The following is a 22,632-nucleotide window of genomic DNA, read 5'->3' on the forward strand; positions in this document are numbered from 1 at the left end:
CCTGATAGGTAATATTTGTTATGTTTGTTTAAAAAGAGATATTTGTAAGTCACTGTTTATAAGTAATAAATTTTATTTTATTATAGTATCATGTGTCCTCTAGAAGGCCAAAAAATAATAAATATTATTATCAGAAAGTTTACCTATTGCCTTTGTGGACCTATGGAAATCAATGACTGGGAACTCCCATCATAATAAACAATCCTCATTATTCCTTGCCATCATTAGTCATTAACACCCTTCATTAAAATAAACTAATATCTTGAGAGCTTACAGGCAAGATCAATACTCAGGTCAACAGTGTTGAAGTTAACCCCTGTATGGAACTGTTTTTCTTAACTATTCACGTTTCTCCTTTGGGTCAGTTTAATTTCTTCTTCCATAATTTAAATTTTCTGTTCACCAGGGTCTCTGATCCCATCGGCACATTGACCTTACTGGTGGGGTACAGCTTGTCAGTGTTTCTTTTTTATCCTGTTCCTATATAATAATATGATAGTGCTGATTAGGCAGAGTTGAGTAACCCATCGGGTTGGTCTAATGGTGAACTTGTCATCACAAATCAGTTGATTTCAAAGTCAAGATTTCTAAGGTTCAAATCCTAATAAAGACAGTTACTTTTATACCGATTTGAATACTAGATCGTGGATACCAGTGTTCTTTGGTGGTTGGGTTTCAATTGACCACACACCTCAAGAATGGTCAATCTGAGACTAAAAGACTACACTTCATTTACATTCATACATATTTTACTCATTCATCCTCTGAAGTAATACTTTATGGTGATTCCGTAGGCTAAACAGGAAAAGAAAGGCAAAGTTGAGTTACTAATACAACACAATCAAAAATTTTCTTTATTTTTGTTATGTATAAATCTTCATTATCATAATGTAAAATTCATTTATTAACATGCACATGTGCTTTTATTTGTGTTGTATTTATGTACATAAGATTTTAATGCAATTTTATATTAATGATTTACATGATGCAATATTTTGGTTAAAGGATATTTTCTATGATCACCTTAAAAATAATATCTGGTATTTTAAGATAAAATGTATTCACATTAAAGAAAGGTTAACTCTGGATACTGTTATCTTCATTACCAGAAGGTTATATGTCCTAAGACTGATACTTTGCACCATTTCATATACATCTTATTTTATTTCCAGCCAAAATTTTGAGTTTTTGATCGATCCCATTTCCTTTTAGATGCCTATAATTTTTTATCTTTTCTGTTTTTTTCTTCTTTACATTTTCTACCACAATTTTAATCAATCCTTTTCTAAATATTAACATAAAAAAGTGTTTCTTAGGACACTTAATTATTTTAAGTTTCAGTTATCTTAAGAAATGATTACTATAAGAAATTTCATAATATGCTTTGAAAAATTAGTTTCTCCTATTTAAAGTGAGATGAAGATTTTGGTTCTTAACATAACATCACAAAATTGATGTATATTTATTATTATTATTTTTATTATAACTTTACCTTCATAAGTAATAGTTTTTTCAGTTTCATTATTTTATAAAATAAATCAATAATTAGAAATTAAGGATGTTTCATCACGACATTATTTTTACGATGTGTGTATTTTGTATTAACAGTACTAAGACTTTATGAACAATCAACACTTTATTGCCATGTTTGTAATACCCATGGTACATCCCTTCCCTTCCTTATTTTCATTTAGGGCTATGTTGTTACACTCAGTAATAAATTGAAATAATGGGTTGAATTGTTGTTGTTTCAAAAGTTTTCCCTCACTCAGTTCCTCATTTTCTACGTCCTGTCAGAAGTAGACGTAAGTAATTTCAGAATATGTCCTACCATAACTCTTAACAATATTACATTATATCAGCGTCATCTTTTATACAATATAGAAACATTCATTCATCGGTTTCATCAGTTTTGGTTATTTCATAAGTTACTCACACCCTCTTTGTAATTTATATTACTAATCAAAATTATCCACCCTCTTCAATTTAAGTTATATATTTTCTTTCTAAACAACATCATCTTTCTTCTTTATACTTGTTCCTTCCTTTCTTGCTTTTAACAACATTGCAGTGGTTGTATCATGTAGAATTGTTGAATTAAGAATAGGAATTTTTAATGATGAGGGTAAAAATAAAAGAAAAGCTGAAAATTAGAATGTAGGGATAAAATGTTAAGTTAGGTATATAACGTTAGGTAAGATATATATATCTGTGTTTTCTTAAATTATTATTGTTGAAATGAAAACAGTAATGGAAGACTATGTTCAGTAATAATAATAAAAAAAAAGAAAATTCATTAATGAAGTCCAATAAAGCCTGAGCTATGAATGAAACAGTATGAAAAAGAGTAAAAGATTCAACAACTGCAATAACTAAATAGGGTGAAGAATATTATACCAACAGCAAAATTGAAGGAGTGACTTCCTATATTGTTTTAATTACTTGTACAATACTTCCCTTTCTTTTATATTCATCAACATTCCCTTTTATCTTTCTACTCCCTTCTTATTTCCTTCTTTAATCAGATCTATTTAGTTTAGTGCAATTTTATACATAGGAGTGGTTAATGAAAATTGTTTGAGTCAAAGATTGTGTATGTATCATGTAAATAAATAAGTATGTAAGTTTACAAATTAATGAATTTATATAAAATTATTAAATTTTTTTTATTTATTATATAATTCTTTTTTTTCACTTCAAAACTGAAAAGAAGAAAATAAAATTATTATTTACTGTCTGAATAGGTGTTGTGGTTAAAAGCTTCTTTACCCACTTGCCTTAGGTTCAGTTCACATAAGTTTTTCATCAGTTTCATCTTCCTCCACAATGAAAATTTTTAAAGTTGTAGTATTCATAATAAAAATTTAAAAAAATAAGAATTAAAAAAATAATTCAAACTATAAAAATTGAATATTAAGCAGCAGTAACAACAAAAAAATGATGAATATCTTCTTACTATATAGTTTTAAGTATTTTAGGTTGATTTCGTAAGAAAGCTACCAATTGTAATGGGTACCATGATTCGACTTCTATAAAATTTCGACATATCTTCACGTTTCACATCCCCCAGACCTCAAAACCACTGTCAGTTCAAAAGTTTATATATATATATATATATATACAGATATATACATAGATATGTGTATATATATATATATATATATATATATATATACACATACCTGTATATATTCATTTAATTTTCTTGTGGATACAATAACCACCATAATTTTGCGCCAATCACTTCCAAATTGATACATAAAATATAACGACCCAAAATCTCGATTGAGTTCATTAATGGACAAAATCGGACCATAGGAGTGGAAATAACTCTCTTTTCGAAAGAACAAAATATCGCTATAACTTTCTTAATAAGAAAAATATTGAATTCGTTTAAAGTTCCTACTATTCTCTGGATAAGGGCCTAAAATTTATCTAAGTAAAATTTTTTTATATCACCAACCATTGGCCCAGAGGGTAGAAAAAAATGGGGTTTCAAAGTAAAAAAAAAAATCATACCTCCCTTAATAGGCACATTACCGAATCTGTTTAAAGTCCTCTAAACATTACCAAAAACTTTTGTCTGAAACAATTTTTGATATGACCAACCCTTACAAAGAAATGACCAAAATATTGCTGAAATTATAAGATGAGGCTTGTTGCATGCTAAACATGTGAAACTTTTTTTCACATGCAACCATTGTCGTATTGAGTAAATTTGAAATCTTTTTTATCCTCTACTTAGAAAATCTACCTCCCCCTTCTGGCGTGCCAAAAGGGATTTTTTTGTTTAAATTTTCTACTTATATCATCTGAAAAACTTATAATAAGACTACTAGAAAAATGGCCTCTGCAAAATTGAAAAAGACATCAAAGTCAATCCATTTAATGAAAAACACATTTTTTTTAATTCATGTAGATTAAAGTGAAAACTTTTCAAACTTTTTTTTAGTGAAAAATGGAATAAATTTTTTTTGCAGTAAAATTAAAAATCAACAAAATGTCAAGAAATTATTTTTTTTATGAAACAGTTGTTTCTTATACATTTTTATCAGTAAAGTGATAGTTTTTTAGTTATAAATTTATAATCTTCGAATTTAAATTTAAAAAGAAAAAACAAGAATAATTTGGATTTTATTTCTAAAATAGCCATTTCAAAAAAAAATTAAAAATGGGTAATAGTAATTATCTAATTACAATACCATATTTTCAAACATATTTGTAATTTCTCTTCTATAATGTTGTTAATAATTACTTAAAATAGGTACATATCCATCAAAAATGATCTAATTTAATAAGAACGAATAAAAAGAAATTTAGATAGCATTTTGTGGTTATTCTACATCTATTTTGTTGTTAAATTGATTTGTTTGGTTTTTTCTAATAATAAAACAGATAAAACAATATATTATTTATTTTTTTAAATAATTTATATACTTTATGATTCAGCATAAAAGTTCAAGCCATAGAAAAGTATAAATCATTACTTTAAAAAAGCTTTTTCAAATATTTTTACTATATATGATCATAATTGATGATTATTACATGACCTAATTTTTATTTATTACATGACTGTGAAAATAGGAGTGTAATGTATTTAGGGTGTACGTATGTTTGTTCCACCATAGCAGCTCAACAGCTGAACCAATTTAGATATATGACACCATGTTGGAATCTTTGCATTAGCAGGAGTGTTATAGGCTATATAAATATGCATTTATATATATATATTCAGTAGTGGAGGTTTACTGGTTGAAGCACAAACTTTAATGAACTATAAGCTTCTATCACTATGTTAGCTGGGTTTGAACCGAATAATATTACAAAAATAATAAAATTAAATTTACATTAATAACATTAAATTTAAAAAATCTCTGTTTAATAGTAATGGGCTTCCCATTGGGATTACATGTGAGACTAGAGTAGTGAGGTGATGCACACACCTTGTGCGAGGCTAGAACTATCATTACCATCAGCCAGTAACAAATAGAGTGCCCCTGGGTGCTGTTTTTGGAGGTGCAATGGGTTTCTCTTATAATATTTCTGCAAACAATTGTCCAGTTTTCAAAATTCAAATGGAATAATTGTTAATATAATACAAAATTATGATGGAACCAAACCAGAACAAAAATTAACTGATTTACTTAGAAAAATCATTTGGCTTGCACTTAGCCGAGACCAGCTTGATCCCGACAAGCTACCACAAATGGTCTTTGAAGTTGGATGACAGTACAATTTGAGGTAATGCTGTTGGCATCAGATTGAGGATCGAGCCCACTATTGAAGTTGATGCTTTAGGGGGATAGAGCAAAGTGGAACAGGGTATGCTGCCACTAATATTGTGATGGTGCAAGAGACCCTAGATACAGCTGACATAATCTGAGCACTCGCATCTTTTCCAAGGGCCAGGCCTATGTAACACTGAGTCGTGTGAGACAGTTGGAAAGTTTAGCCATTAGTTGTTAGGATCCCAGAAAATTGCTGTGTGATCTGCACCATAAAAATTCTCTCAAAGAGCTCAATCGCTTGAGAAATCTGTAAGTTTAGATTGGTATACACCAATTAAAAAAATAAACTGAAATGTTTACAGTTTCCTCATTTGGCTGAGTACGTTAAATACATTACATCCAAAAGTTTTTGAATGGTGAATCTTTCTCAATGATCAGTAAAAAGTATTAAATAATAAAAACAGTTATAAAAATTAAAAAACATGACTACCAAAAAATAAAAATAAAAAATAAATCAAACTAAAAAGAAGGAAAATGTGGTACGGAAATAAAGAACTAAACATCATTATGTAGTATTTAATTAAATAAAATAATGGGTGACCAATCAACTTTCAGACAGTTTTAATTTTTTAAACATATTTTTCATGTTGTAGAAATAGCAGGCATTTAAGGTTGTCAAATGATTAACTTTTCACTAGGTTTACATTGATCTGAAATTTTGTCCTTCAATTAAAAATATTTAAATGCAGTTGTGGGGCTCTTTAATATAGAATAATTACTATTCAGAGCTCCCTTGACTGCATTTAAATATTTTTCTTGAAGGACAAAATTTTGTTATCAAGGTAAGACCTGATTAGAACTTAATCATTAGACAACACTGCCTGATATTTCTACAACATGAAAAATATATTTAAACAAATTAAAACTGTCTGAAAGTTGTCACTCATTATTTATTTAATTAAACACTGCATAACGATGTTTAGTCCTTTAATTCTATACCTTGATTACATTTTTTTAGTTTGATTTATTGTTGTTTTTTAAATCAATTTATTTATTTTATTTTTTGACAGTTGTATTTTTTTAAAATAATGTTATGTAATTAAATAAAACAGTTAATTGAGTCATTGTATAATATGATAATTGATATAAAAATAGCTTTATAAACATCCTGGAAAAATAATACAAAGCACTCCTTACACCAACAAAACATTAAACAATTTAATACAATAAAAATCAAACACAGCAGGTACCACTTTATTCAATTCCCAGTGTGTGGATGTAAGTATGTGTAATGATACATCTGCTAACATTATACAATGAAAACGCAATAATTCAATAGTAAATAGTGCATAGTTTTTAACAAAAAAAAGATGGATGAAAACTGAAATCTTTTATTATTATGTCTATGATACGTTTTAGATACATTGAGAATTTATTATTACATCGTAATGTGGCTAGACTTGTTTATTGCCAGTCAACCATTGTACTGCTATAAACTCAGTTTTCATCTATTTAAAAATACAGATGAGATTTAATTGTTCTTGTTATCAGTGAGCTATGATTCTTGAAATTCAGTCCCATTGTGTCATGAGAGATTGAATAAAAGTAACTGTTATCTTGCAATTGGACTAGAAGCTGTTGTAAACTTAGGTCTGTTCAGGTTAGGTCCAATTTAGGTTCAGGTTCAGTTAGGTTAGATTTCTTCAGAAAATTACTTTATTTTTTAATTTTTATTATTAATTTTACAAATTATTGGTCCTTGTCCACTGCAAAGTACTCCCCTCCTTTATTCATACACTTTTTACAGTGGTGTTTCCACTTCATGAAGCAGTACTGGTTAGCCTCATTTGAAATGGCCTTTAAGGTCTGTGACAAATTTGCTTTGTCATCAATATTTTTTTCATCACTGATACTAATTTCAGAAATAAGAAAAATTGTAAGGAGCTAGGTCTGTCAAAAGTAGGGAGGTTGAGGGAGGACAGTCATCTGATTTTTGGCACAGAACTGACGAATTGACAAAGCTGAGTGTGCAGGAGCATTGTCATGATGAAGGAACCATGAGTTATCTCACCACAACTCTAGTCTCTTTTTGCAGATTTTCACATAATTGTTGTAAAATACCTTGATATTAGACGCAGTACACTGTTTCACCTTGAGCCAAAAATTAAAATTACACAATTCCATTAAAATCGAAAAAACAGAGAGCATCACTTTGACATTGGATTGAGACTGACGTGTTTTTTTAGGGCATGGAGATCCTTTGCCAATCCATTGTGATGATTAAACTTTTGTCCCGATGTAAATCCAGCTTTTGTTTCCCATTATGATCATTTGCATGAATGTCATCGTCATTGGCTTGTTCAAGAAGTTGCCAACAAATGTCCTTTCGATGTTCTTTCTGTTAGGTCATCAAATGAGAAACAAATTTTGTTGTAACTCGATGCATGTTCAATTTTTCAGTTAAAATGCCATAGCTTGATCCAATCAAGATGGTAACCTCTTCTGCAAATTATTTGACAGTCAATCAGCGATTTGCATGCACCAGATCATTGATTTTCTGAACGGGGGTGTCATCAGTTGAAGTCAAAGGTCTTTCTGGTTGAGAGTCATCTTCGATTGACTGACAACCACTTTTAAATCATGAAAACCATTCATAACACTACGTACGACCCAGAGCATCATATCCATAAGCTTTTTTAAAAATTTGAAATGTTTGTATGAAAGTTTTCTCCAGTTTCAGGCAAAATTTTACATTGTGTCATTGCTCCTGAAAATCACACATTACAAAAATCGCTACTAACGCTTAAATACATTGCACTCGAACAACAATAACACAAATACTAAACAAAATATCAACGATCCAAGAACATGTGGTAACAGAGGAGGTTATGTGGAACACAATGCTGCAAATTGTACATCACCACTAAATATCTTCATTGACATGTAATTAAAACTGTTCAGTTATTTTTTGAACAGACTTCATATATAATCTTAAAAAGAAATTATATTAGTAGTTTACTACAAGTAAGTTTTGTTAATTATTTATGATAACTGTTTTTATGGATTAAGAGATAAATATATGTATTAGTAATAAAAATAATATCTATCCAATACTTCCTGTAGTAAGTAGTAGAGAAGAAACAATGTTGGTTATGAGTTATTTGATTTATTGCAGAACAGTTCCTTTCTTCTTAAGAGCACAGATAAGTTAGTAATAAATTATGATCTACCAGTTAAGTTTTGTACCCACTTTGCTTTTCATAGAATGAACAGCTTATATTTTAGAGCTTAAACTGTACTTAACAGTATAACCAGAAAAAATTATTTTGTCAGTTTCTTTATGCCCTTAAAAGAATACTTGTAATTTCCCCTTCTGTAGTGTTGGTATTATTATGCATTGACACTATAATTTTCAACAACACAAGCAGTCAGTCCTTGGCACTGATGAAATATTATTCCAATACAGTTTTTTCTGTTCCAGTTTTCACCCAATTTCATTCTCATTTAGATCATATATATATTATGTACTTCCTTTCTAGCCAGGGAGCTCCATCCCCTGGACCCCCACTGTGTTCATTATCCTCATGCTTATGAGAATAATACTGATAAATAACAATTAAAGCATGTTCAATTTATAAAAACTGTCAATGTATTGTAATTTATTCAGAGCAACAGTTTGTCAATACAGGACTGAAACCTTGAGTGGTCTGAAGTATATGAGTTTCAGAATAGTTGACCCCCATTTTAAAATTAGTAGTCAATTAACCAAAGGTAGGTGCAATCAGTTGCATCACACACAGAGTAACAGTAGTAGTGGCTGTGTTGGTTGAGTCACCGCATCGTACACCATTGCTCCTTTAAAGTTACTTTTCTCATTAACGGAAAGTGACAAACATACAAAAAGACCTGTTTTGTGGAAAGTTTAATTTCAAATAGTGCAAGTGGCCTCCAAATTCAACTTGACCAACAATCAAGTCCAAATTGTTTGGCCATAATCAAGTTGAATATCATTAAAGAACATAATCTAGTTGTTACCACAAGCTATTAAAATGGCCACCATCTGAAACAGTGGAACATTTCAAAACAGCAATAATACTATGTTCATTCCAGGTATGTTCACGAAATATTTCAGCTCTCAATTGTGTAATTTTTGCATGAAAGAGTAACACTCACTGTTGCCATTATATTTTTATATATATAATAGGTATAATTTGATAATAATGGACTAACATTTATATTGGTATTTTTTTATAACCATACTAGAAATAGCAAAAGTAGCTCATGTTATTGTGACAGTTATAATTTTAATCCCATATATAAATTTTTATAATGCATGGGAATTTTACCATGAATATTATTTTTAATAATTTTAATTTATAAATTTTCTTTTCATCTCATAAAATAAAACAAATCTACGTATATAAGCATTTACTAAAAGCAGTACCTTGTAACTTCAGCAATTGTAAATATAGTTTATATATACAGTTTGATATTTTATCACAGACTTCTCTCTACTCCAGGAATTTATACTATATAAAATGAAACAAATATTATAATAGACTGAATTATACTTCACTTATCCAAGTGTGAATAAACATACACATTGAGTATGACTATTATCAGTGTTAATTTCTGTACTATAGAATTTCAATCAAGAACTCTGCTCATGTTTCAATGTTGGCTTTACGAATTTGTTTTTAAATTTCAGTTATTTATTTAACATTTTTATAAATGTAAACATTTGATATAATGTATATATATATATATATATATATATATATATATATATATATATATATATATATATATATATATATATATAATATAATAATATATAACATAATATATAATAATATACAATTGTATACATACTTTCTTTCTACTGTAAGTACCACATGTACCTGTGCATAATCTTGTAACAATTTTTAATTATTTATCTACAAAATGTTTAATAGCATATTTATATTTTATTATAAATATAGTTTTATTTCATAAATTCAATGAATTTTATTTATTTTTTGGATTATCTCACATAAATAATCCATTCCCTTACTAATTAGAAACAGTGGATACAATGCATTCTTTTTCTTAAAATGAGAACATCAATTTGGTGCTTTTCTTATGACTATAATAAAGTTTTTTTTATGAATATAATCCATGTATAGCATCTGAGGTATGATTGGCTCCAATCAAAGTTGCTTTTTCTTAGAGTAATGATGTTCACTTTACAGCAAATTCTTGTTGTGAACAGAATCAAAAGGGAATTAAAGATCTTTGCAATTTGATATGAAGCAGTACATTTGGCCTAATAAAGAAGGTAAAAATAAACCATTTCCCTCCTTACCTTTTATTTATAATAAGATTGGCATCATATACTTGTTTTTTATGGAAAAGATTATACCATTTTTAGAGCTCAATGATGTTTTATATCAGGTTTTCTACTGGCATGCTTATGATACCTGGCATATATAGATTATGTATTACTTCTAGTATGGATGGAAAAGTCTTTTAACAATCACTATATACGATACTAAATTAGTAGTAAATCATGTTTATATTATAAATTTATTTTGAGATTCCAAATTATATATACCTTAAATGATGACTGAGAGACTGAATGACTAATACATTTACAATATTTGTTTTTTCAGACTAATCTCTACAGCCAAAAATTAACACATCATTATGAAACTTCATAATGATGTGAAGAGTTAACACTATAATCCATTGTTGTATTAATTAAACAACAAAATGGCTTTAATATTATTCAGAAATGAATTGTTTCTGATTTTTATATTTTGTTTGATAATGAAACAAAAGAGATTGCAAGTAAAACTTATATCTCAAGCAGAAACTTCAGTTATTTCACGCAGAAACTTCAGTAATGTTGAGATTTTACAACCTTACATTACTCAATCAGTACCAGAAGGGTTTTATTTCTATTTATTTGCTTATCTGTAAAGATTTAATAATTATTACCATCTAAATTGTAAATGGGTTATTACTACTACAATGCCATTTTTCTTACATGTTAAAGTTTCTGATTAGTAAATAAAAATAAAACATATGATTATAAAAATAATTTTCTTTTAATGATGATCATTTTGTGATGAAATTGACAAAATTCAGAATTAGGTTATAGAATAATTGCAACAATAGAATAAAATTAAATATTTGATAATTAAGACTGTACTGTACTCTTTTTTTTTACTTTTAAAATGATTGTAACTCATAATTAATTTAATATTAATTATTTATAATAATGAAATGTTTGTTTCGTAATTAAAAGCTTTATTAATTTCATACAATTATTTTACATAAAAAAATAGTAAACTTTCATAGTATAAAATAAATATAATTACAATAAATATAATAATGAAATAAAATAAAATAAAATTAAAATTAAAAGAGAACTTCGTTCAACAAGATATGAATAAAATAAAAGACAGGCAAAAGGGTTGTTGCTTCAACGTATATATGGTTTTATACTATAATGATGTTAAGATTCTGTTCTTATTCAAAGGTATATATACCTGAAGGTATGTTGAAGTATCCAGATAGAATAGCATCAAATACTTCTAGCATTGCATTGTGTTAGTACTCTACCTTTTATATACTGTTTTTTTCTCTCTACACACTAGAGTTTGTTTTGTTGCTTTTTTTAATTAAAATTTTATCATGAACTTTTATTATATAAAAATAAAATTACATTATATATAATTATGAAAATAACATAAAAGAAATGAACTTTATTACACAAACTTTATTTATTTATCTTTCTTTACTGATAATCTAAAAATAATTTCCTGTAGAAAATTTCTTCAATCATTTCTGAAAATTTGATTTATATATTTAACAGAATTCATAAAAAGGAAGTTTCAATTTGATTCATATATATATATATTTTTTTTATTTTTTTTGTGTTCAACCTTATTTTTCCCAAATTGATCAATCTCTCTACAATTCTTATTTTATTTTATAGAGAAAGTTCATCTGATGGTCCCATTTTAAAATTTCTTCAAATTCAAGCTGAAGAATTATTAAATGAAAATTTACATTGACTACTTCAATATTTTAAAAACATCTTTAATTTTTTTCTCATCATCTCATTGCTTATTATTGAATTGTTATAGTATATGACATATACCTTAGTTCATTATGATACACAAAATATTTTCACACAAATATATAAGAAAATTAGTAGAAAGACTTGTAAGTAAAAAAAAAAAACACATTCTTAAATTCAAGAGAATTTTAGCTCATATTTGATTGCAATTTCTTTGCTTAATTTCTCTATTTTCCTGTTTATATATATATATATATAAACTTTTTTTCATTCAAGCAATTTTTTTTCTCCCAGCTATAGGTTTACTGCTGGTGCTATAAAAAGAAAGTATAGTGATCAGTCAAAATTTTAAGAATCAGGGTTTTTACAAATCTCAACATTTCAACACTCTTTTACTCCAAAAAACACAGAAAATTTATAGAAATTTATGCAAATGTATTTTTATTAATATACCTGGACTGGCTCAATAAACTCTCTGAGAATAATTCAAAAGATTTCTATGAATGGGACATTGATGGAATTAAATTTTGAACTAAATTAAAAAAGGAAGGGAGGTTTATCAATCCACCATTATTAATTTTGACTTTTTGTACAATCGTCATAAAAAAATTGAGCTTTAGCACAATGAAAGTGCTTATTAAATTATTTTAAATTCCAAATTTATAATTCAGTCGCATTTCAAGAAAGAGACATTCAACATTACTTCTAAACTGATTTTCCCTCATTCTTGAAAACCTGTTGAGTAAAAAGTTGAAATGTGCTGAAAATATTTGACTATATGTATGACTTTAGTTTTATTTTGAAAACTTCAGAAAAGGATATTACAGTACCCATTTTTATATATTTATGTGTTATTTTTCTTTTTTATTTAACTATAATATTTTTTTAGTGAATATAAACTTTATTGTATAAACTTGTTGAAGTAAATAATTACTTCAATAAATAAATTTTTTAGCCCAAAAAAACTACACTGCTAAGTGGGGCCTGTACTTAAAATATTCATTTTTTTAAACTTTAATTTTCAAGATTGAAAATCCAAATGTTCGCAGGTATTAATTTAGATAATAAGGAATTTTTTTTTAAATAGTGGATTCCATTATAAAGAATTAAACATTTTTTTTTTTTAATTGTTATAATTTTGATACTTTAATCGTTTTTCAAGTCGGGGCTATTATTAAAAATATTGCATGATGCTGTTGAACGAGGTCAAATTGTCTCAAATGTTTTTACTAAAATTTTTGATTTTTTTTTTAAGCAATGGTACTCTAAATAAAGAAAAATTTTAACAATAAAAACCCCTCATTTCGTCAAGGTGGTCAACTGAATCGAACATTTTTCTTAATTATAGTTTAATAATGCATCATTTTTAAGTAAAAATGTCATTTGATGAAAAGGGTTAAACCAGACACAATTTTTTTTCTAAACATTTGATCTTTTTTGCAGTTGTACACTAAATATTGCATAATTAATTCATTAATTTCTAAAAATCCTTTATTTGAAATAAAAATCTGTCAAGGGTAAAGCCAGGAAAGTTATAAAACCCTTTGCTGACTTTTTTCAACCTTAAATTTAAAATAAAATAAAAAATTAAATTAAAATAATGAATGTAAATTAACTAAAACACATTTTAAAAACTTAATAAAAAAATTTGTTTTTATTTTGTATTATTGTAAACTTTGTGTAAATTGTTTAGTGATGCACAAATCATTTGATTCTCATCTCATGAAAATCAATCTTACATTCTTGAATTGCAGTTGCTGAAACATGTGTACTATTCAAATTTAATCCTTTCCTTTTGATGTAGACAAATAAAAACTATCCTATATATAACCAAAATATATCCTGTTTCAATTTGTCTTTGTTGATAATATTTTGTCACACAGAAATTAAAAAAGTTCTTTATTCTAGAAAAATTTGGATTACATCAGTTGGATAACAGTGTTATATTACACAAGAAAAGTACAATAAAAGTCAAAAAAGAAATAAAAATTAGAACTGGACAATAAGAAAGAGAGTAATTAACAACTTTCATGTTTAATTTTTTTTTTATTAATAACTATTTTCTGGTGGTATTTTCTTTTAATCCTGAGCTAGCATGAATCAAAAGTTAAAACCATGATCTTAAACTAATCATAAAGCTAATTTACAAATGGAACAGAATTCTTCAATTTGGTTACAAGATTCTAAATATATAAAAGGCTTGTTAAAAGGCAATATTTAATGTAAGTGGGATGTTAAAAACAGGATATAAATGGCCAAAGAGAGGAGAAGACTTTTATAATTGGGCCATAAAATAATAATGTGAAAAAGTTTGGTATGGATTGTAATGCTATACTAAGTATATGAATATTAAAAAGGGAGTTTAGTAGAACATTGTAAATATTTGAAATGAAGAAAAGTCATATTTGAGAATCGAGACCCTGATTAGTTATAGGAGAAAGACACCCTGATTAGAATAGGAAGAAAGACAGAGAAGTAGCCAATAAGAATTAATTTGTAAAAAGGGCACATTATGTTATAAATTAAATACTGCAGTATGTACTGCTAGACAAAATTATTAATATACCAGAATTGTATAACACACTGTTTTTGAGAATGTCAACTTAAGGTATAGAATAATAATTTTTTTGAAAAGCCCAAGTGTTTGGTATAACTTACACAAATAAATCTAAATTTATTTCTTAAATTGCAAATAAAGGACCTCAGAATAAGTTCACGATCAAGAGCAGTTGAGAAGCTTGTTTTCAAAACTGAACATATTAACAATTGTCATTTCTGCATTTTCAACTCCCAACTACTCTTACTATGAAGTGTATTAACGTAGTATAGGTTTTTTTTAGCAAAACTTAATAATTCCATTAGAAAATAACATATAAAAAGTCATTTTTGCATCAGAATAAAACATCCGTTCCGTTGTTTCGTAAATTGTTTTTTATCAAACTTCAAAATATCCGTGGTATGTTTTACAGCAAAAATTTGCGATTTCTTTAAAAGTGAACATATCCATTTCGTCTTTCTTTTTGTCTCGTTTCTTTAATATGTCAAAAGATATTGCTACTATACTGTTTGTATAGCTAGCATAGATATTATGGTCTTCAATGTTGGCAACGGCGCGCTTGAGAGGCACATGTGTTTGTAAAGCGGCACTCTTTCATTTAACCTTATATGATATTGGTTCGGATATGTTATTCAATTCGGTTTACTGTTATGCCGTATTTGTACGATGGATAAACAAGGTAGTCAGTTAAATGATTCCAGAAAACTAGGTAGACCTAAGACACTATTAGCTGTGGCTAGAAAATATGATAAATAAAATTAATAAGACATATATAAATGCTAACCTTACAATCCTCAAGAATACGTTGCGACTGTGTAATCATGAAGGTAAAACGTTTCATTGTAATTTGATAAAGATTGAAGATATTAAGCAAAATCGTTTATTGTTTTATTCTGTAAAGGAAAAAGTGAATCAGGATAAAGCTTTACGTAGATTTATTTCTGCTATCGAATCGAAACGAAAACGTTATAAAGACAACAAAACCTAAAAGTGTCAAGTCTTAAATTTTTTCTCAATACGAAATCAAAAGGCATGAATGATATAAGTTTGCATATGTTTTTTCTGTATGGCCTTAGTATACCAAAGTTAAGGGTCTTTAGAGTAGGGAAAGTTATTTAAGAAGGTCGTGTACCTGATATGACGTGAGGGGTATAGAAAGTTAAATCAATTTATTTGTAAAAGAAAAAATGTTAGAATATTTTTGAATACTTTCCCATGTTCTGAATCTCACCACAGAAAAAAAGTAAGAGTTTATTTGGAAGCAGATTAAATACTTCAAAACTGTGTAACTAAACATATGAACCGAATGTTTACATGGCAGTTAAATTTTTATAAAATATTTTCCCGAGAATTTAATATTGTGATATTAAATACCAGCTTCAGATGTTTGTTCATTATTTATTCGTCCGAAAAATGATATAAAATTAAACGGGGAAATTTAAAGAATATACAGTAAAATTCACCTTAGAGTGCAAAAAGTATATGTAAATACATTTTACAACATGATATATTACATAAAAAATATTGCATGCAATATGTTTAAAAATCATGCATATTGCATGAAAAACATTCAAAATGAAAACAATGTTTGTCTTTTACATTATACCTTCAGTAGGTCCATACTCTTCCTAAAACACCAATTCAAGAGGCCTTTTATCGGCAGATTGGGTTTTTTGTTTTTCTTTACAAAAAATCCAATTTTTTATATGTGTTTAGAAGATCAGGCCAGAAGAGGTTCTTTTGAAATTAGGTTAGCTTTAATTCATCTTCTACATTCACTGAATGTAACGGAAAATATGAGTAAAATCATTTCGTTTATGACAGATGTGCAGAACAGGATAAAAATTTGTATATTGTCTGCATTATGCCATTGGCTGAAGACAGAATTTTCAGACAACTTCACTTCTATTCATCTGTCCGCAGTTTTCTACCAGCAGATAGAACATTTGGTAGGGCAGAAAAAATTCTAAAACAATATGTTGAAATTAAAATGTGAGAAGAGTATGCAACATATTGCAGAGAAGTGGGGACAGTAAAAGAGTTAAGCAAAGACTGTATTGTTCAATATTAAAACACTGCAAACTGTTTACTCAAAAATCAAAGGTATTAGTGATGTCAAATGTCTTGTAATGAAACATAAATCAAGGAACGGCGATATTTTCACCAAAGTACGATACTTGACAAACTATATATTTTTTTCGTTCGTTGAATTAGCAAATGCCAGGAGTATCACAAAAAAAAACAAAACGGAAGGTTCTGTATTATTAAAAGAGCAACCACCGAGACATTCATTATCGTCAGAGAAAAAAGAGACGTCATGAAACTATTGGAGAAATATTTTGGAAAACAATAGGAAAGTACTCCAGAGTTAACACATTACAGAAATATTTTTTAATCACAATAATGGGGAGTTGCAAGAAAACAATCCTGGTACAAATGATATTTGCAATTCTCTTGTGGGGAAGACTGTGCTTGTATTTAATTAGTGTTTATTTATTGTTCTGAACTGTAATATAATTATCAATCTTAATAATTTGAAGAAAATTTTTATGAAAAAAATGTGCGGCAGTCTTATTCTTTAATAATTTAATAGTGTCCATAAGACTGTCAGTGTTGAGTTTATTATACAAGAATACTGTGGAGGTACGCTAATTCATTATTCTTTTAACTATTAAAATAAATAGCATGTACAAAATTAATACTCTTTTCTTTGTCTTTTGTTTTGTTTTCAAAAGTGAACAATATCAAACTTTTTTCAACAAAACTGAACAAATCCATATATTTTTTATTAAAAACTTTGAAACTAATTAATATTTTTTAAAATGAAATCAGGGTCTGAAATAGTTGCCAGAAACTTATATCTTAAGATAAATATAAATTAAAAAACCCATACAGCTCTTAGTTACAAGTTTTTTTGTGTCTTCTGAAAAATTATGTTTAGCAGATATGTATGTTCCCTTTTGAAAATAAGCTCCTCAGTTTAAACATATTTTCAAAAATCTTAAGACCTTCATATATTTCTGGGAGATAATACTCCATTGGATGTTGAAGACCTTCTATGAAATGATGAAATACATCACTATCAAACATGATTCATTCTGACCATCTATAGAAATTTTTCTTTAAAGATTATCTATCAGAAAAAAATATTATTATTATATGTTTGGATATATAATATGCTATCAGAAGTAATATAAATGATTAAAAAATTATTGTAGAACTGGCTTCAGAATATAATCTTCTTTTAAAAATAAACCTAAATTATCCAACACTAAATAGATAAGATGAATGTAATGCATTGTTTACAAAAGAAAGTGGTATGTTGATTTGTTGCTTCGCACTACTTATCCCAGTTTTTTCTTATAGCTGTAATGCATGTTAAGCATCTGAGTACCAAAGCAACTAGTTAAAATTTCTTCGTCAGAAATTAATGAAGTTTGCCATGCAGCCATTCCCTTTGAGTTAACAGAGTAAGGTATCTTTTAAGGTCCTGAATGTTTTTTGCATTTTTGACAGCTTGGCTTGTTGATATGCAGTAATTAATATCCATATAAAGAATACATAAAAAAATAACCACTAACTACTCACTTTTTTATGCCTCATATGGGAAGCTAATTTGCCATTTCTACAAACAACCAACCTTCATCTGAACATCATACACTGAATTTCATACCTTTTAAACATGTATTGCTTTTATTTAATGATATACATGATAATTTGACATAAATTTTTATTTGGCTGGCTAACTGTTGTAGTAATTAGCATAAATTACATTGATTTTTAGATGGTGTTTGCTAGTCTCAGATTTAATTGCCAGAGGATCTGTGACTTTTTCACCTATCTCTCATCCTCTTAATTAAAATACATGTTATCATTTTAAAAGAAATAATATTAGTCAATTCAATACATTATTTATTGTAACATAATACAAACTTTCTTCAAGCAGGAACTAGCCATATTTTTTTATCTCTAGTTATTTGGGAGTTTAAGCTTCTAGATAGCTGAAGCTCAGTCAGAAGTTTAAGGTCATATACAGGATTTTTATTGACCCTGAAATACATTAAGATGATCATCCTCACAAAATAAACACATACATGGCTAAGAAAAGAAGAGAAACTTCTTAAGTATGTCACTTTGTCTCTTGTAATGTCATGTTATCTAGTAATATATAAAAAATATCATGAAGATCAGTTTTACCTTTTCACTTCTTTTAACTACTGCCCACTAAGGTAAGGGTTGGAAGAATAAAAAGGGTATTGCCTGCTTGCAGAGCTTGCAGCATAGTTTTCCCTCATCACATCATCCAGAATGTGGGTTTTTATATCACATAAAACTTCCTTTGACTCTCTTTCTTTCTCTTTCTTTTTGCCTCCACAACCATCCTAAAGTATTACTTCATGATGATATGTAACAATCTCAGGTCGACCATTCCTGAGATATGTGGTTAATTGAAATTAAACTACCAAAGAACACCAGTATCCACGATGTGTTCAAATCCACATAAAAGTAACTGCCTTTACTAGAATTTGAACCTTAGAACTCTTGACTTCGAAATCAGCTGATTTGCAATGAAGTTCAGCGCTAGACCAACCCGATTGGTTTATAAAAGACTATAGATTTCATCTTTTCTTATCAATGGGTTACATATAACCTCATATCAATGGGTTAGTAACTTTTAAATGTGGCCTGTAAATGTACCTTTACAGTGAGTAATTTCTATACATTAAAATATATAGTAAATGTATAAATTAAAAAAAAAAAAGTATTAAAATACTTTGATTATAAGTATGAGAGTGCTACATTTCACAAGGAAGTAATTTAATTATTTGTTTTGATATATAAATAATACAAGTCATAGTATTTCTGATTATAATGTTACTTACTCTGTTAACATTTAAAAATCATGTGATATTTTTATAATACTATCAGCACCTTAAATATTCCACTTTTGATATTAATTCCTTCATAAAAAGTAGTTTTTTACTTTCCTCATGAATATAGCTAGAATAGTTATATTAAAAGGAAAACTATGGTGATCTTTTCAAAAATGGGATATCTGGTTTTTTTACAAAAATTTACATTTCAAGGTCCAACTAGTTATCTCAACCAAAAAAAAATGTAGGTATATATGAGTCTCACACAGTTTTTATCCTTATATTTCAGGATTGACTAATCAATTTTCTTCTTTTCAAACTTGCCTCAAATATTTCTATATAGAGGCAATGATCATATTAATTTTTTTTTTCAATATTTGTTAAGGGTGTGGGGATATAGAGATATAAAAACCAATTTTGTTTTTCTTCAGAGGGATTTTAGAGAAAACTTTATTAAAGCAAATTTTTTACCTACTATGCTTATATAAATAATACCAAAAAAAACTTTTTCCCCATAAATGAACCCCACATCTTAAAATTGAAATATCTGTTTTTTGTTTTCTCCCTTTGCTTTAAATATTTTTCAAGAATTTTTTATAAATTTATACTTCTTATATAGAGCTATCAAGAAATTTCTACTATGTTTTTAAATTGCAGAAAAGTTTTTTAAATTTTTTTTCACATTGAATGATAAGCAAGGTAAGAAACAAATTTTTTAACTCTTCTAATGGACAAATTCATTTTGTTTATCCTGAAAAATCATCTTTGTTTTGTTTCCTTGTAAAAAAAGAAATTTATGAGAATTCCATATTAAATCATACCGCCAATTTTTTTTTAGTTACTCTAAATCATTTACATGGAACTAATGTTTGAATTTTTCTACTTTATGATTTAAAGTACTTTTCCAGATGTTCTGCATATAAAAATTATCATGATTGCTTTTTTTCTTTTTGAAGGATTTTTCAAATATTTAGAATAAAATATAGTTTCCAATTTTCATTTATATTTAATAATATCTTATTAGAATATTGCATGGATGTTATTTCGGCATTTTTATGCTGAACATGAATCATTAGTAGTTTATGCAGTAGTTGAAAGTAGTTTGCATGAATTTAGGTGCTGTTATTATTATTTTTTTTTTAGATATTTACAATATTATCAAATTCAGTATTGTTTATTTCAGATATAATAAAAAATTTAATTATAAAAAAAAACCAAAAAAAAAAGAAACGAATTGAAATTTCAGATATCTCGGTCATAATGTTCCAGGTTGTCTTCTGGACTCTGTGCCACCCGATGTCCCCCCAAGGAACCCTGTGATGAATCGGCTGAACGGACGCCCTCCCCTTCCCCACCATCCACATGATCGTGATAGGGACCCAGAATTTGAACCCTCTTGTGTTGTCAGAACTCCTTCCGGAAATGTCTACATACCTGCAGGTACTTCATATTATTTTAATAAGCATTAGTACCGTAATAATGTTAATATTGTTTTCTTTTTACTGTAGTAGATAGCTTTAATATTTTATGAAAACTTTTTTATGTTCGAATACATTGCATTACTGCTTGACATATTTTATTATTACCATTTATTTCCTTTCAAAATCCTTCCCTAAATTTTTTGTAATGTTATTTAAACCTTTTTTTATTGTAATATAAAAAAGCTTCTCTAATAAAAAATTATTACTGTGACATTCACAATTAATACTTCATAACTGCAAGTTTTAAGGCAGACTGGAACATATTACATTGGTTGTTAACCTGGGTCGTTAATGTTTACTAGTAAATAAATACATTAAGCAGAAATATTCCATTTTATAAATCATATCATGCATATATTACATCTTAAATACCTTTAATATATAATATATTTATTTGAAAAATGATTTACCGAAACTGAAAAACAACCATTGTTGTAATCCATTACATTCTGTCAGTACTGACAATAGCTAGATATTTTCCATACCATATTTTCTATATTTTCACTGACTATAAAATGGATCACAGTGATGGACAAATAGTAGCACAAACCTTCCTGTGCAGATGGTTGATAGTTCATAGCCAGGTTGATAAATTATATTTTAACAACTAATGTCACCTTGATACTATCATTAGCCCCCATTAACAAAATATCCTGACCTAATGGCCTAAACACTTAACTAGCTGCAGATATACTCATTAGCCTCAGTGTATCAAAAGTGAATCATAAGACCAATTGAATTAGGAATTTATGATAATTGAACCTGTGATAGACCGACCGTCTGTTAAAAAAAAAAAACAACTTTTTTTAATATCGGTAATTTAATGTATTATAATATTTAATTTCTTCAAACATTTTCATAATAAATTATTCTAATTATTTTAAGTGAATAAATAAATAAACACTCAACATTACATAAAAAAATTATTTAACTGTAAAAACTTAACATTAAAAGATTACAATAACAGAATTTAATAGTACTAATATACAAATAACTCACAGCTTATACATGCTGTATCTTATTTGGCTGTACATAACAACTAAAACATCTGCAGCTAATAAAGAAATGTAATTACCATATAATTTCTATGCAAGTACAACTAAAACAAAGTTAAAGATATGCATAAATATAGTTTGATAAATGTATATTTTGACAAGTAGATTCATTTAAAGCTGAAACAAAGAAACTATGGAAATAACAGTACCCAGTTACGTAAAACTTAGTATACTAATTTAGTATTTTTAATATACCTTGAATATGTAATTTGTTTATAGCACTTAACATAAAAATTAACTAGCTGTATTTCTCTCATTCTTCTGATAGAAGATTTTGAAGTATATTTTACTGTAAATTCTTTAGATAAAACAGCAAGTCATTTTTCTCTGTTTCCATATTGGTTAATTACTATTTTTAAAAGAGATAATAA

General features: G+C 27.5%; 1 protein-coding gene across 3 annotated transcripts in view; it reads left to right on the forward strand.

The window, feature by feature from the left end:
* Positions 1-22,632, forward strand: part of Ten-m (teneurin transmembrane protein Ten-m) — an 887,841-nt gene that overhangs the window by 763,569 nt on the left and 101,640 nt on the right. For 2 of the 3 annotated variants that reach the window (XM_075378109.1, XM_075378112.1), the window contains exon 3: positions 20,995-21,165. The exons of the other annotated variant lie outside the window; for it this stretch is intronic. In XM_075378109.1, the coding sequence (XP_075234224.1) occupies positions 20,995-21,165 (171 nt within the window). The remainder of the gene's footprint in view (positions 1-20,994; positions 21,166-22,632) is intronic. 3 annotated transcript variants of the gene reach the window in all.

Source organism: Lycorma delicatula, chromosome 11, assembly GCF_047948215.1.
Source record: "Lycorma delicatula isolate Av1 chromosome 11, ASM4794821v1, whole genome shotgun sequence".
NCBI lineage: Eukaryota > Metazoa > Arthropoda > Insecta > Hemiptera > Fulgoridae > Lycorma > Lycorma delicatula.